The sequence below is a fragment of the Urocitellus parryii genome, chromosome 7, assembly GCF_045843805.1.
Source record: "Urocitellus parryii isolate mUroPar1 chromosome 7, mUroPar1.hap1, whole genome shotgun sequence".
Classification (NCBI taxonomy): domain Eukaryota; kingdom Metazoa; phylum Chordata; class Mammalia; order Rodentia; family Sciuridae; genus Urocitellus; species Urocitellus parryii.
Window position 1 is genome coordinate 157,901,557 of NC_135537.1, and position 14,124 is coordinate 157,915,680.

The window sequence follows — 14,124 nt, forward strand, 5'->3', positions numbered from 1 at the left end:
GTATCCTCCCAGGGACAACTTGAGATCTCCTGTGGGTGGCTCCCCTTAATCCACACTCCTCTGGCCCTTGTTGGGGAACAGCTTGTCTTCCTGCTCCTGGCCCCCTTTTTATTTATTCTCTTATTGCAGTGAGAATGGCTGACCTGGACTGGGCTAGTTCTAGCCTGGATTCATCCTTTGGGTCATGGCCCAGGGACGTGTGTAGGGAGATGTCTCTGGTGGGGACACAAGTTGTGGGTGTGCTGTAGTTGGAGGGCTCTGGACACATGCCAAGGGGTGGGGATAAGCCATGAGCCTCCTTGAGGCCAAAGGTGCTGCTGGTCTCATTCTCAGAAGCCAGCTCCATGTCCCGAGCATACAGGAACCTGGCCTCACCCTGAATCCCAACAAGGAGTCACCACTGGGCAGCACGCCCCTGCCCACCCCTCTCTTGTCTCTTCCACCATCTGATCTCAACACCACCTGTGGTAGGTTGACTCCGCACCTGATCCACCATGCATCCTGGTGGGAGGGGTACTGGGATGGAAGTGAGCACCCTGGCTGGCCTGAGCCCCACCCCTCCTGCCTCTCTGGCTCAGCTTTCTCATCCCTAATCTACAGAGTTGTGCTGAGCGCCATAGTTAAAAATTCACAGTGGGCCTAGAATATTTGCAGTGTCCCTCCACCACCCACACATGATGCCCCTGGCCTGACTTCCGTCCTGGAAGGTCATCGGAGCAAATGACACTAACCACCAGTCCTCCCTCACTTCCCCACAGTAGCCCAAAGGAGTCACCCAAGAAGAGCTGTTGATACTATGAGTTTTTAATTAGTGTCTTCCTCCTACATTTGAGGAAGAAATGAGGATGCCCCCCAATGGCCTTCTTTAGCTTTGGAGGAGCATGGACAGAATGAAGGACTGAAGAGGGGATGGGGGGGCAGATGCAGAGCTGACAGTGGGGTTCCCAAGTCCTCTATCTAGTAGTGGGGTGGCTGGGCCCACGCAGGAGGCTGGAAACACACACACACACACATGCCACACACACGCACACACACACACACACACACACACACACACACACAGCACAAATGAGCTGCCACATCCCCAAACCTTTCCTCCCAGACCCGTTTACAGCCTCCCTCTGGGTCCCTGCAGGCTCTCGAGGCTGCCACCAGATGGGAGCATCGAGCAACATTCCTCCTGGTTCCAAGCTGCCTCCTCTCCCTTCATTCTTCCACTACCCCCTTCCCAGCCTGCTCTTCTCCTCCTTTATTTTTCTTGCTACCAAAGCAGATCCTGGGGCTTCTATCTGCTTATGTCCAGGGAAGTGAGTGGTATGTGGAATCACACCATCCATCGGACGGGAGCACATGCCAGCCGGGAGGGCTTCTGCGGGGCCTTTGTGTTGGGGCATCATGAGCTGGGAAGGACATCTCTCTGTGGTTCTCGCACTGGGCACCCAGGAAGTGCTCAGAAAGCATACACTGAGCTGAACTGAACAGAATCAAATCAACAGACCAAGGCAGCCCAGAGAGGAAATAGGTAATCTGCCGGTGCCATGGTGGCCTCCGAGACACAGGCTAACCCCACCCCAAGGCACCTGTCCCGGCAGCCTCCATTCAGGGCTGGGTTGGACTATGTCTCTGGCTTCCCACTGCCACGACCCTTACCATGAAGTGCTCTCAGTGATCTAAGAGGCTGTGGGGGAGCGTGTCCTGCTGGGTTGCAGGGCCTTCTTGTCACCACACACCTTCTTTGCGAGCCAGTGTGTTCAACCATCAGCCATCTCTTGAACTCTGGGAGAGCCAGAGGAGGCAGGTGGCCAGCAAAGGGTGACTGAGAAGGCCTGAGCAGCCTGGTCACCAGGAATAACATACATGTATCTATTGACTTCTCCTTTGTTCCCCTCAGCTAAAAGGGGCCCGGCCCTCTTGTTGAACTCAAAGAATAGAAGCGGATCTAAGACCCTCTGGTAGCTTTCTTGTGACATGTTGATAGCCGTTTCCCTGCGGGCCCAAGACTGTCGAATCTGATCTTGCCCAGTTTAATGACTGAGGGGCACCGGGGTGGGTAGGTGGAAGAGGACCAGGGAGAGGTGCATGGGCTTCAGTGCAGGCCCAGGAACTCCTTGAGGACATCACAGGTCTTCTTGTGCATGACCTCTCGGAGCTTCCTGACCCGCCGGCTGCTGGATGCTCCCACGAAGCTGTCGGGTCGCAGCATGGCCATACCGCCATCCACCTCGCCCATGATGATGAGTGGCGTCTCGCCCACTGTCACGTTGGGGCAGGGACAGGCCCAGTCCACGTGGAGCAGAGTGACCTCCAGTGGCTCCCGGCCCAGGAACTTGAGGCCCATCTTCTCATCCTTTAGAACCTCGTCCACAGTCACCAGAGCACGGCCGGAGTCAGGCTCCTCAGTCAGCTCTGAGACTCGGCCCAGTATGACAAAGTCACTCCGACAGAAGCTGGTGACGAGTTTCTGCCGTGGCTTGCAGGCTCGACACTGCTGGTTGCCCCGAGGGAAGGGGCACGACTCCTCACAGGCCTCGCGGCTCTCAAAGTTGTTCCCATTGCCCTCACAGCCGCCATAGACGAAGGACTGGCACTGGCCGGTCTGGCTGTTGTAGGCCCAGCGTGGCGCGTAGGCCTTGCAGGGCCCCTGAAGGGCGGGCAGGCTGCACACGGCCAGGGGCCCACTCATGCAGGCCACCATGCAGGCCTCGTAGGTCTCGAAGTGGTTGAGGTTGCGGTGGCAGTGGCCAAAGGTGAAGGTCAGGCAGTTGTTGGCCTGGGCGTCGAAGTGCCAGCGGGTCTGCTCCTCGCCACAGTCCTCGCTGTCCGGGGGCTTCAGGCACTCGGCCGCTGGGAAGGCTGTGCCGTTGGGGCTGCTCTCTGAGGTGGCCACAGCCTGACCCCCCCTGACCACGGACAGCGGGAAGTCTGCCCTCAGGACCCCGGCAGCATTCCGGGCCGTGCAGGTGTAGATGCCAGCATCCTGAGGCTGGGCGTTATAGATGACCAGCTGGGCAATGTTGGTGACCACTACATTGCCACGCACATGGTTGGGCCGCATGACCACGTTCTCCCGATCCTCCAGCTGCTTCTCCCAGGTGATCTCAGGCCGGGGCCGGCCCACCACGTCACAGAGGAAGCTCACCGTCTCACCCACGGTGACTGACTGGTGCACGGGGTGGTTGAGCAGTGCCGGGGCCGCCATGTCCAGCCCAGGGGTCTCCGGGGAGGCTGTGGTGGGGTGCACAGTGGTCTCGGGAGGCAGGGGACTGGTGTTGGGCCAGGTGAAGTGATAGCGGCAGGTGACCACAGCCAGCGTGATGCCCCTGGAGCAGGCCTCGGCGTCCATGTAGCAGCGGTTGTAATAGGTGAGGCCGTCAGAGGCACAGGTAAAACTGGGCTCCTTCTCACAGCGATCTTTGCACTTACACACGGGCTGGCCATCCCAGATGTCACACTCAGAGCCCTGCTGCAGACACATGAAGTGGTCACACGTAGCCTCCTTGGGCATGCCCACCGGGCCCTTCTTCCCTCTCACGTCCATGTAGCGGGCCGCCACACAGCTCTTGGTCCCACACACATTGGGGCAGCACTTCTCATAGGTCTCACATTCCTGAAAGAGCCACAGAGAGAGCTCTGAACAGGGAGGGGAAGGAAGAAAGGACACAGTCCTGCCCTGACCTCAGGGTTTGTGGGGAGGGGACTTGCCGGGCTCACCATTGAGTGTGAGTGGAACCCCTGGTGGTGAGAGACTGAGCTCAGGCAGACCTGGCACTGCCAGGTGCCAGGCCCTCAACTACGAGCTGACAGGTAGCTTGCTGTGCTCCTCACAAGCCCGTGGTGGGTGCAACCATTATTCCCACTTCATGAATGATGCTACCGAGGCACAGAGAGGTTACAGGTAGCAGACGCCTGTAATCCCAGCGGCTTGGGAGGCTGAGGCCAGAGGTCCATAAGTTTAAAGCCAGCTTCAGCAACTTAGCAAGGCCCTAAGCAACTCAGTGAGATCCCCAGGGCTGGGGATGAGGCTCAGTGTTTAAGTGCCCCTGGGTTCAATTCCTGGTACCAGAGAGAGAGAGAGAGAGAGAGAGAAAGAGGGAGAGGGAGAGATATTAAGTGACTTGCCCAAGGTCATCTCCATGACTAGTGTGTGGAAAGTGGTGGATCACAGATTTCTAAGAGGGGACATTCTCTTACCACCATCTATATATGAGTATACAGAGATGCAGAGAGGTGACAATCATGCCACAGCAATGGGAGGTGGCAGAAAGGGACTGCAAAGCCCAGTGGGTGGGATTCTGATATCACCAAATGAGCTCTGGGCTCACAGTGATGCTGCATTCGGGTCTTTTCCGTTGGCTTGAGGATGCCCTGGTGAACTGGGAGACGCCACCTCTGGAGTCTGTCCACACCCCGTCTCCCCTTGAGGAGATCAGGATGTGTTGGGCCCAGGACACCAGGTCTCAGCCTACACCAGAGCCAGGTGCTCGGCTCCATGAGGGACACTTCATGGAGAAAGCCACAAGAAAAAACTCCCTTGTGTGGCAAAGGTCAGCAAGTCCATCAGCGAGGCATTGCCAGACCATAATCCCCTCTGATTTTCTGTGGAGCCGCCTAAGGCATTAGTTTAATTCCTCGAAATTAGCAACATGCTCCTGTGGCCGGCACAAACAGGGATTTCATGTGGTGTTTTCCACAATAACATGCCGTACCCACTGGGCAGCGGGCAAGCCTCCTGATCCTCCACCAGCTAGTGGCTCTGTGAGCTACTCCCCACCGGGGCTGGCCTCTGGTCCTCCCGACTTTTGTTCAGCCTCTTTGACATTCCACATCAACTAAGGGGGGGACCCCCGCCCTGGCTCTGCAGGGCCTGCCGGCTTCCCTTGTTTACCCTCTGCCCCTTCCAGCTCAGAATGGGGACTTTGTTTTACAGCCCTTGTTTGGCACAGGCTTCTCGGCCATACAGGGAGGCTTTGGGCAGGGAGGGGCCGTGTGTGTGTACCACTTGGGTCTAAGGGAGAGAGACCCCAAGGAGAACTGATGGCAGGTTAGGGGACATGGGGCAGGAGAGCCTGCTTCTTGACCTGAGGTCATCCATTTCCTAAGATGACAGGAAGCTCCCTCGGGGCCCAGAGGCCCGTGAGAGGATGGGCCCTTGGGAACTGGGGGAAGGAACCTGGAGGGGATCCTGAGAAGACTTTCACTTAAGGGACTGGGAGGCACCCAGAGGCTGTCTGAATCCCCAGCCCCGAACAGGTGCCTTCTCTCCAAACTCACAAAATCGGTCCTACTGTCCCCAAGCCCCACCTGACTTTTCAGGCCACCCTGTGCCAATGACACAAGCTTCTCTGCAAATGTAGCCAACAAGTGAAGTGACCTCAGCTTGTGGGAATAGCCCTGGCTCTCTTGCTCCTTATCTTTTTTTCTAGACACTACCATAGCCCACTAGAAGCATCTATCCCGAGGGGACAGAGAATTGTCCCCTGGGCACTGTGAGGCAGAGGCCACTTTCCCCAGGGAAGCCCTGTACTCTCCTGTGGGTGACCGAGCATCGCAGGAACACCGGGTCTCTCATGTTCCCTGGTGATGTCTGGCCCAGACCCAGACCCAGAGCCCCAGGGGACCCTGTTACCCTCAGAGCTGGCCAGGACAGGCAGCAGGTAGCTGTGCTCAGAGCAGATGTGGGTACCACAGGCCCTTTGCCCTGCCAGAGTGGGAGGGAGTGGCCGTCAGGGTGCCTTGGCATTGAGGAGAAAACTGCTCTAGAATCAGCCCTGCCCTGCAGTGTCCTCAGAGAGGAGCAGGAGGGAGGACTGAGGAGGCTGGCAGGCTGGAACTCAGTCCACTTCCTTCCTGAGGATGCCTGCCCTGACCCCCAGTCTGGCTACTCTCTGGGTCTAGGCCCAAAACCTGGGAGGTGGCTGGAGGCCAGATGAAACTTCAGCTTTGTCTGGCAGATATGGGCTCCAAGCCCACCTGTCCCTCGCTGGCCATGGTGCCGCTCTGAGTGTCCACTCTCCTACCTGTGAGTGGGCAGCTGACACACATCTGCCAATTCTCTCTATGAGCCTGGCACAGTGCTGGCCCACAGCAGCCCTCAGCACCCAGGAAGGAGCAGCAGCCCGCGATTCCCAGGCTCTGGTGAACTTGGACATCACACCCTCTTTCAGGCCTCAGTGACAACAGACAGGCATCCATCGTGCTCTGTTTATCTCCTGGTGGGCAGGGCCTGTGCTCCTTCACGTTCCTGGAGGGCACTCCCCAGTCGTCCCCAGCCCACGCCCCCACCCCCTCACTCACACCTCAGGTCCATCTCGGGCTCCGCATTCCCAACTCACCTGGTCCGTCTCACACTCTCGCTTGCAGGTGCTCTGTGCATCCACCCAGAGGTTGGGGTTCATGTCGTTGGGGCAGATGCCAGCATGGGAATAGCGGATGGGCGGCAGTGCCAGGCCTGGCGGGGACACCCGGAGCAGCAGCAGCAGCAGCAGCAGCAGACCCCGGCAGGACCAGAACCGGCGACACCCCAGGGCCCTCATGGTGCGAACTGCAGCTGTCGAGACCTCCCCTGCGGCGACGCCAGGGGCTGGGGCCCACCGGGGCCTTCTCCTCCGGGGCTGGAGACACCTGCCCTCCCGGCCCCGCAGGTCTCCTTGCTGAGGCTGCTGCTGCAGCGGCTGCTGCCTCCACCAAGTGCAGCCTGCTGGGCTGTGCGGCTTCAGATAAAAGAAAGGTCTTTGGAAGGAAACTCTGTCTCCTGAGTGTGCAGGGAGAGGAGCCGCAGCAGGGGCCCGAGCCTGGATTTCTATCCTGGGCGCGCCACCCGAGTGGGAGCGAGCTAACCTGATGCCTGTCACAGGCAGGCTGCTGGCGCCTCTGTCCCGTGGCCGATCACAGACTTATTGCAGAAGGGGGAGAGAAAGCTGGAAGCAGTTTAGGCAGCGTATCTGGCACGGTGGGACACCTGCTTGTTTTGACTCCAGGAGGCCTTTAACCCCTTCAAGGGCCAGAAATGGCATGTGCTTCGGGGGAGCTGGCTCCAGGACACGCACGCTCCCTGTAAAGAAGGTTTGTTTCCCTTTCCCCCACCTCCCGGGGCTGGGCCCCCTCCTCCCTTTTGGCCACCTCTAAAGAACACACAGTCGCTTGTTACAAGGAGGGACCTGAGCGGGCTGAGTAGCGTCGCCCAGCCCGATAGTACATTTGAGAGCAAATGACGTGGAAAAACAACAAGTTCACGGCCGTTCCAGGGCGGGCCTGAGCTGCGCTGAGCCGTGTAAGCCGACTCCCACCCCAGCACCAGGTTCCCCGGTGGGGGGTGTGCACACGGACAGTTCCCTATCTCTGGGTCCCCGGCGGTTGGTGTCTGAAGTTCCAACTTTGGTGAATTTTCCCCAAATCATTCCAGAGACACATACCAGATACGCTCCGGCTCCCCCCGGCTCCGGGACGTATCACATTCCTCGCTCCTCCATCCACACACTCAGCTCCAAGAAACCCCCCCCAGAAAGATAGCAGCATAGCGCTGCACGGCCCAGCTGCCCGCACCTGTGGCCACGGTGGCCACTACTCAGGGAACCCTTTCTGAGTGCCAGGCACTGTACAGGCACCATCTTGCCCCCCCCACCCCCAATCCCCTGCACAGAGGACTGAAGAGCGCAAGACACTTGCCCAGGGTCACAGTAAGCAGCGATGGCAAGGCCAGTCTTTCTTAATATGTGCCCGACTCGACATGCATCACCTCGTTTAATCCTCACAGAAAACTGTACCTCCATCTTAGGTTTGAAGGGACACACAGAGAGGCTAAGCAATTTGCCCTGTGTCACACAGCTCCAAGACCTTATTAAGCTAACCCTCCTCCATCCTCTGCCAAAACTGCTTTCGAGGCACCATCCAAAGTCTTGGTTTTTATAGGGTGGACAAGAAATTTTTGAAGATCAGGAGCTTATATTTGTGGAGGAACCTGGAAGAGAGCCAGAAGTTGCTGGGGGGCTGGGGGCACCTCTCATTAGAAAGGCCTGCATCTAAAACAGAAGAGCCAGCAGCCTGTGTGTGCTGGTGCTGGTCACTTGGCTGAGGCGGCAGCAGGGGCGGGTGGGGGGGGGATGACAAACCACAGAGGGTTCGAGGAGCAGTGACTGAGCAGCAGTGTCCCCAGGATGGTGTCCCCAGGATAGCAGAGGGTGAGCACCACACATGAGAACCAGAAGGGGTCTCCAGGCCCTCAGCAGCCCTCTCAGTTTACAGACGGGGAAACTGAGGCCACAGACCACCCCTAATTGGACGGTAGGGAGGCCACATGGCGCCCCTCCCCCGCCCACTTCCTTTTCCCAGCTGGGTGGGGTGGCCCTCCTCCCCTGGAGCTGATTCCTTCCTGTCGTGTGGGTTGTTCTGCAAGATCTGTCTTTTCTGCTTATGTCAAGTCACTAATGAAGGGTGTCAGATCCTAATCCTCTAAATTATTGGAATAAACCTCCCTCCGAGGCCAGGCGCAGTAATGAAGCCAGACAGCGGGCGATGCTGGCTGCTTTGAATTCCCTGTAATTTCATAAAAGTGTGTTCCAGCTGCTCCGTCCGAGGCAGGGCCTCCACACAGCCCGCGCACGGCCTCCTTTGATATCCCAAAGAGAAATGGACAGTGACACATTTCTAAGCAGCACTTAGAGACACTGTCACAGCCCCATTATCCAGGGATAGGCCTCCAAGGAGAGGAGGCTGATTTCTGGGGAGGTCACTGAGACCATGAGGGCAGGGGAAAGATGGGGGGGGGGTAGAAGAAGGGTGTGGGGAAGACAGAGGGCGCCTGACCATCCTGCCCCCGCTTCGTTCCTGGGGTCAGTGCAGAAAGCCCTCCACCCAGCGTGGTGCTGGCGAGAGCCACGGTACCTTCCCGGGGCCTCCTTCCTAGCCATGCACTCAGGGAAGACAGGGCCCTAGAACACTCTGACTCCCTCTCGGCCCTTCCAAGTCTCCCACCAGAAACACAGCTGAGAATAATAAATAACGGCCGATCAGGGCTCCGCACCCACCGCATCTCCACCTCTCTCAGCCCTGCTGACCCTCGCAGCAGCCCGGGGAGGGCGTGCCCTTGTGTGGGTGAGGAAACCAGGTCCCAGGGAGGTGGGGTGGGCCTTCCTGGGTCCCCCGCCCACAGAGCAGCGCTCCCTCCCTCCCCCCTCCCCCTGCCTGCGCTCCTCACACCCCACCCCTGCAGAAGGCCCCTCTCAGCCCTGCGGCCCCGTCTTCCTGGCCAGACCACTGGTTGGAAGCTGTTCTGGGAGAGCTTTGAAGTCCCCTCCTCGCAGGCCCCTCTATTCCAGCTTCTTCTCTCATCCCCGCCAGTCTCCCTGGCTCTTCTGACAAACCCAGGGTACAGAAGACAGTCCAGAGGCCCACTGCCACTGTCCCACAGGTCCCAACCTGGGCCACCAAGAGCAGAGCTTGGGCTGAGCTGCCTGGAGGGGCCTGGCCTCGGGATGATCTGGCTGGCCTGCGGGCATCCCCTGCCTTTTACCCGTTCCCCAAGGACATCGGGCATCACTCGGCCTTGCTGGCCACCTGGGGTAGGAGGTCAGAGAGAGGGCTGAGCTCTGACCTGTCTGATCCTCCAAGGGAGCTTTTAGGTACAGTGGCAGGAGGTCACCCCCAGACAGTGAACTCTGGGTGATCCTTGACCTGAGACCCACCCTGAGAATATCAACTCCTGAGCCACTCAGGTCTTGACAGGACAACCCAAATGACACCCTTTCCCAATGGGTCCGCCCCGACCCCAGGCTTCAGGCACGCACGGGGTGGGGACCCACAGAGACCCACAGCGCTCCGCAGATGCCCCATGGCTTGCAGCAAGCCTCTTACCTGGCGCTGCATCTGCTCCCTCTTTCCCTATCTTATTTCTGTCCACCATTTTTTTTTAAAGTACCTACTATGTGCACATAGATCCACAATAGTCTCTCCACAGAGAGGGCACAGTCTGGGCCAGAAGGCAAGAATGCAAAACGGATGTGGATGAGCATGGCGAATGCTGGGCCGGGGGTCATCACGGGGCTGGTGCTACAGAGAGCGAGCCAGGGAGGCTGGGCCTGGGGTCACCTACACGCACGGGTGGGGCCAGGCCTGAGCTGCAGTTGGGTTTGCTACACCTCTCTGTGGAAAGGCCTGGCCAGCAGCTCAGCCTCCCTGGCCAAGGCCCTCCCTCTGTGGGGCCCAGGCCTCCCGGAAGGGGAGGTGAGCCAGTCAGCAGGTCTAGGAGGGCAGTGGGGGTGGGAGCTGCAGCCCCGGCAAAGTCCAGCCACCCTGCCTGGGCCTCAGACTGAGGCAGCCTTGCCTTCTGCAGAATGGGTGGGGCAGGCAAGACCCCTGGGAGCGTTCCTGCCCTGATCTTGGTCATTTCCACACATTTATGTTTGGGGAGGGGAGAAGATTTGGGAAGCAGAAATTGGGGTTCAGGGAAGAAGGACACCACGGGTGAATTGCTCAGCAGAGGGGTGGTGCAGGCTGCCTCAGCAGTGATTAGTGAGTCCCACGCCAGGGAATTCAATAAAGCGCCAGGCTCATTACCCAGCTGGGGACCCCCTGCCCGAGCAGCCTCGGGCCTGGGTTACATTACAGGGCTGCATGAACTCTCCCCTCCAAGTGAGGCTGCACGGGGCCTTGGGATAATTATGGGGCCTCAGCAGATGGTGGAGGTGGATGGGGAGGCCTTCAGCTGTGGGGCACATGACCCATCAGCATCTGTGCGGAACAGGACGAGGGGGGGTCTGCACTGATCTGGGAGTGGGGGGCACTGAATCAAGATCTGGGAATTATGGGGTTGGCAGGGGTGGGCAGAGTCCAGTGCCCTGGGCCAGCTGGACCTCCTTGGAGACCCCTGTCTGGGCCAGGGGCACCTGCTGGTGTGGCCGAGGGTGTCTGTATGTGTAACAAGCAGAGGCCGCACAACCCAGTGCCAGCGCCTTTGAGCACTCGCGTGTCCTCCTGGCCTGAGTCTTCCTTGGCCCGGGTCTCACCCCTCCGTGGGGCTTGGGCCACCAACTCGAGCTGGGACGGTCTCTTTCCCCGTCTGAGGCCCCTTCAGCTCTCTCCTCTGTGATCTCCTGCCCTGATTCTTCCAGCTTTGCCTTGATGAAATCAGCTTCAAAAAGCCGCGCACAGACCTCAGCCAAGACCTCAGCCAAGACAAACACGGGAGAGCAGGAGCCGGAGGCCCAGGGCTGCGGGGCTGGGGCCGGCCGGCCACTCGGCTCTGCCAGGGGACGGCAAGGGCCCGTCTCCACTTTCCCCAAGCCTGGGGGATCGATCAGTAGGAACACAGAAGTGGGCACGGCCTCCCACCCTCTCAGCGCTCCCCATCCTAAAAGCTACTGCCATTGAACTCTGCTGTCCCTCTTGCTTTCTTCTTCCTTTGGATGAGAAAGACACGAGCTCAGACTTGGGTCTCCCTGCTGCCCCATGTTGCCAAGCAAAGGGGCTCACATTCTGTACACCCAGACTCACCCCTGATACTCATTCTAGAAGTCCAAATGTAGTGACTATGTGTGTGTGTGTGTGTGTGTGTGTGTGTGTGTGTGTGTGTGGTGTGTCCAGGGGTCAGGGCGGGATGAGAAACAGGCCTTTTCATGACTGACCATTATTCCAACACTTCTGGCTTAACCACAGCCAAAGTACGCAACCTGGACCTCCAGTTTACTTCTCCTGGCTTATCGTTTGCAGCGCCGCCCAAAACTCTGGAAGCTGCCACACTGCTCCTGCAGGTCTTTCCCTGTAGCCTCTCACACACGGATCTTGTCCTCTGCCATGGACTTTCTCACCTCCTGGAGAGTTCCAGCTTCTCCTGCCCCAAGGCATCTTGACCCATCTCAGAAGCCATATCTTTTTTTTTTTTTAATATTTTTTAATTGTTGATGGACTTTTATTTTCACTTATTTGTATGCAGTGCTGAAAATCGAACCCAGCCTCAAGCATGCTACCACTGAGCCACAACCCCAACCCCAGAAGCCATATCCTGAAGGCCAAAGCCACTTCCCATCTGGCAACTTCCTGGTATAGTTTTTAAATGATAAAACAAAACACCACACTGGGTTATAAAACATGTGGCTAACTTCAGTGTTCAGTGGAGTGAGTTGAATGGAGGCCTCTCAAAAGATTTGTCCAGCTGAGCATGGTGGCACACACCTATAATCTCAGCAGCTTGGGAGGCTGAGGCAGGAGGATCGCCAGTTCAAAGCCAGCCTCAGCAAAAGTGAGTCACTAAGCAACTCAGTGAGACCCTGTCTTCAAATAAAATAAAAATAGAGCTGGGGATGTGGCTCAGTGGTTAAGTGCCCCTGAGTTCAATTCCTGGTACCAACACCCCCCCCCCCCCCCGCTCAAAAAAAAAAAAAAAAAAAAAAAAAGATTTGTGCATATCCTAGCCCCAGAATCTGTGTGACCGTATTTGGGAAAAGAATCTGTGCAGATGTTATTCAGTAAAGGTCTCGAGCTGGGATCGTTCTCCATTATCCCAGAGGACCCTAAATCCAAGGCTCTCACTAGAGGAAAGCAGAGAACACTGAGACACACAGAAGCCCCAAGAAGACGGAGGCAGAGCTCGAGGTGATGCAGCCACACACCCAGGAATGCCTGGGCCAAATGCAGGATGATGCAGAGAGACTGTCCTCCCGAGCCTCAGAGGGAGCAAGGACCTGCCAACATTTTAATCTTGGATCTCTGGCCTTCAGAACTGCGAGATAGTACATTTATGTTGTTTCTAGCCATCGAATTTGTGTTACTTGGTTGCCGCAGTCACCCCCCAAATGAACAGACCTACCTAGAATTCTTCAGTGACCCTTCCCAGTCCTGGTTAAGTAGCCCGGCCAGCAGGGCTTGTCCCTTCTTCGCTCCTCCCCAGCCTACTCAGTGAAGTGCTCTCTGCAGCAGGTTCTCTTTTCTGACAAGTTTATCACCCCAGCACTTTCTTTTGTAATCCAACAAAAAATGATAACTTTTTATTAATAATAGAAACAACATAAAGTTCAAACCAAGCTTCAAATGCTCTTTTGAAACACACACGCACATGCTCACAAGCACACACAATGCACACACAGAGGACTACGTTCTTTGTTCCTCGCACACCAGCTCACTGCTGCTCTTGAGGGCTCAGGCTGCCTTTGCTCTTCACACGGTGGCTTCTGGCGTGGCCAGTCCTTGTCCTTGCCGCCCACATCTGCCTCTTCCACCCCTCCCTCTTTGCTCTCCTCCTGAACAGTCGGGGTCTGTGTGTTTCCCTGGGTGTCTGAGAAGCTTCACCTTGAACTTGGATTGCTCAGAGCTGCTCACTGCTCCCTGAGCCCTCAGCCTTGATGTCCCCCAGCTCTGTCAGTGTCTGAGGCAGGGCTCTTGCACACGTCTGCTTGCGTGAGGACAAAGGGGAAGTTCTTGGATTTCAGGGTTAGTGGCTCTCGTGACTGCTGTGGCCTGTGTGGACCCAGGCCTCGGTGCCTACTTTTCGCTCGACTCTGTTGTATTTTACTAATTGGTTCCTCAGTGACTGTGGCTGCCGCCAGCTGGGCCTGTCGTGGGTGCCAGTGTAGAATCCGTTTTCTGGAGCTCTGGAACCAATTCATCACTGTCGGGTTCTGTTCCAGATTCTGTCTAAGCCTGGGGCTACAGCAACTCCTCCAGAGCAGGGATGGTTTCTGGGCCTTCTCCAAGAATTTTGTGCATAGAATGTGGAATCAACGAACGTGGTGAAAGAAAGTCAGGACCCTTAAAAAAAAAAAAAAAAAAGCTATGATTTTTTTTTTTTTTTTTTTGGCAGGGGGGTACCAGGGATTGAACTCAGGGGCATTCAACCACTGAGCCACATCCCCAGTCCTATTTTGTATTTTATTTAGAGACAGGGTCTCACTGAGTTGCTTAGCACCTTGCTTTTGCTGAGGCTGGTTTTGAACTCGAGATCCTCCTGCCTCAGCCTCTGAAGCCTCTGGGATTACAGGGGTGCACCACCACGCCCAGCTTATGATTGTTGTTTTTACCGGAAATGGACGGTCAACATGGTTTTAAAGACACCCGTTAAGACTTGGGTGACCAGAGCGGTGGAGAACTGAATCCAGCAATTGGGATCCTTGCTCTACTCCACAGGACAAGAGTTGC

General features: G+C 57.1%; 1 protein-coding gene across 2 annotated transcripts; it reads right to left on the minus strand.

The window, feature by feature from the left end:
- Positions 1-838: 838 nt before the first annotated feature.
- Wfikkn2 (WAP, follistatin/kazal, immunoglobulin, kunitz and netrin domain containing 2) lies at positions 839-7,468 on the minus strand. Of its 2 annotated transcripts, XM_026386940.2 has the most exons (3): positions 7,413-7,468; positions 6,333-7,051; positions 839-3,607 (listed from the first exon to the last, which is right to left on the minus strand). In XM_026386940.2, the coding sequence occupies exons 2-3, from the start codon at positions 6,531-6,533 to the stop codon at positions 2,087-2,089; spliced, it is 1,722 nt and encodes a 573-aa protein (XP_026242725.2). In that variant the 5' UTR covers positions 6,534-7,051; positions 7,413-7,468; the 3' UTR covers positions 839-2,086. The 2 variants fall into 2 exon arrangements, with proteins under 2 accessions (XP_026242725.2, XP_026242726.2); XM_026386941.2 differs by lacking the exon at positions 7,413-7,468 and having other exon boundaries at positions 6,333-7,058.
- Positions 7,469-14,124: the final 6,656 nt, after the last annotated feature.

Bases quoted from the DNA above. Each gene is read 5' to 3' on its own strand.
- Wfikkn2 (XM_026386940.2), bottom strand. From the start codon at position 6,533: ATGAGGGCCCTGGGGTGTCGCCGGTTCTGGTCCTGCCGGGGTCTGCTG. The intron at 3,608-6,332 runs GTGAGTTGGGAA...TGGCTCTTTCAG, and splicing joins GAGAGTGTGAGACGGACCAG to GAATGTGAGACCTATGAGAA.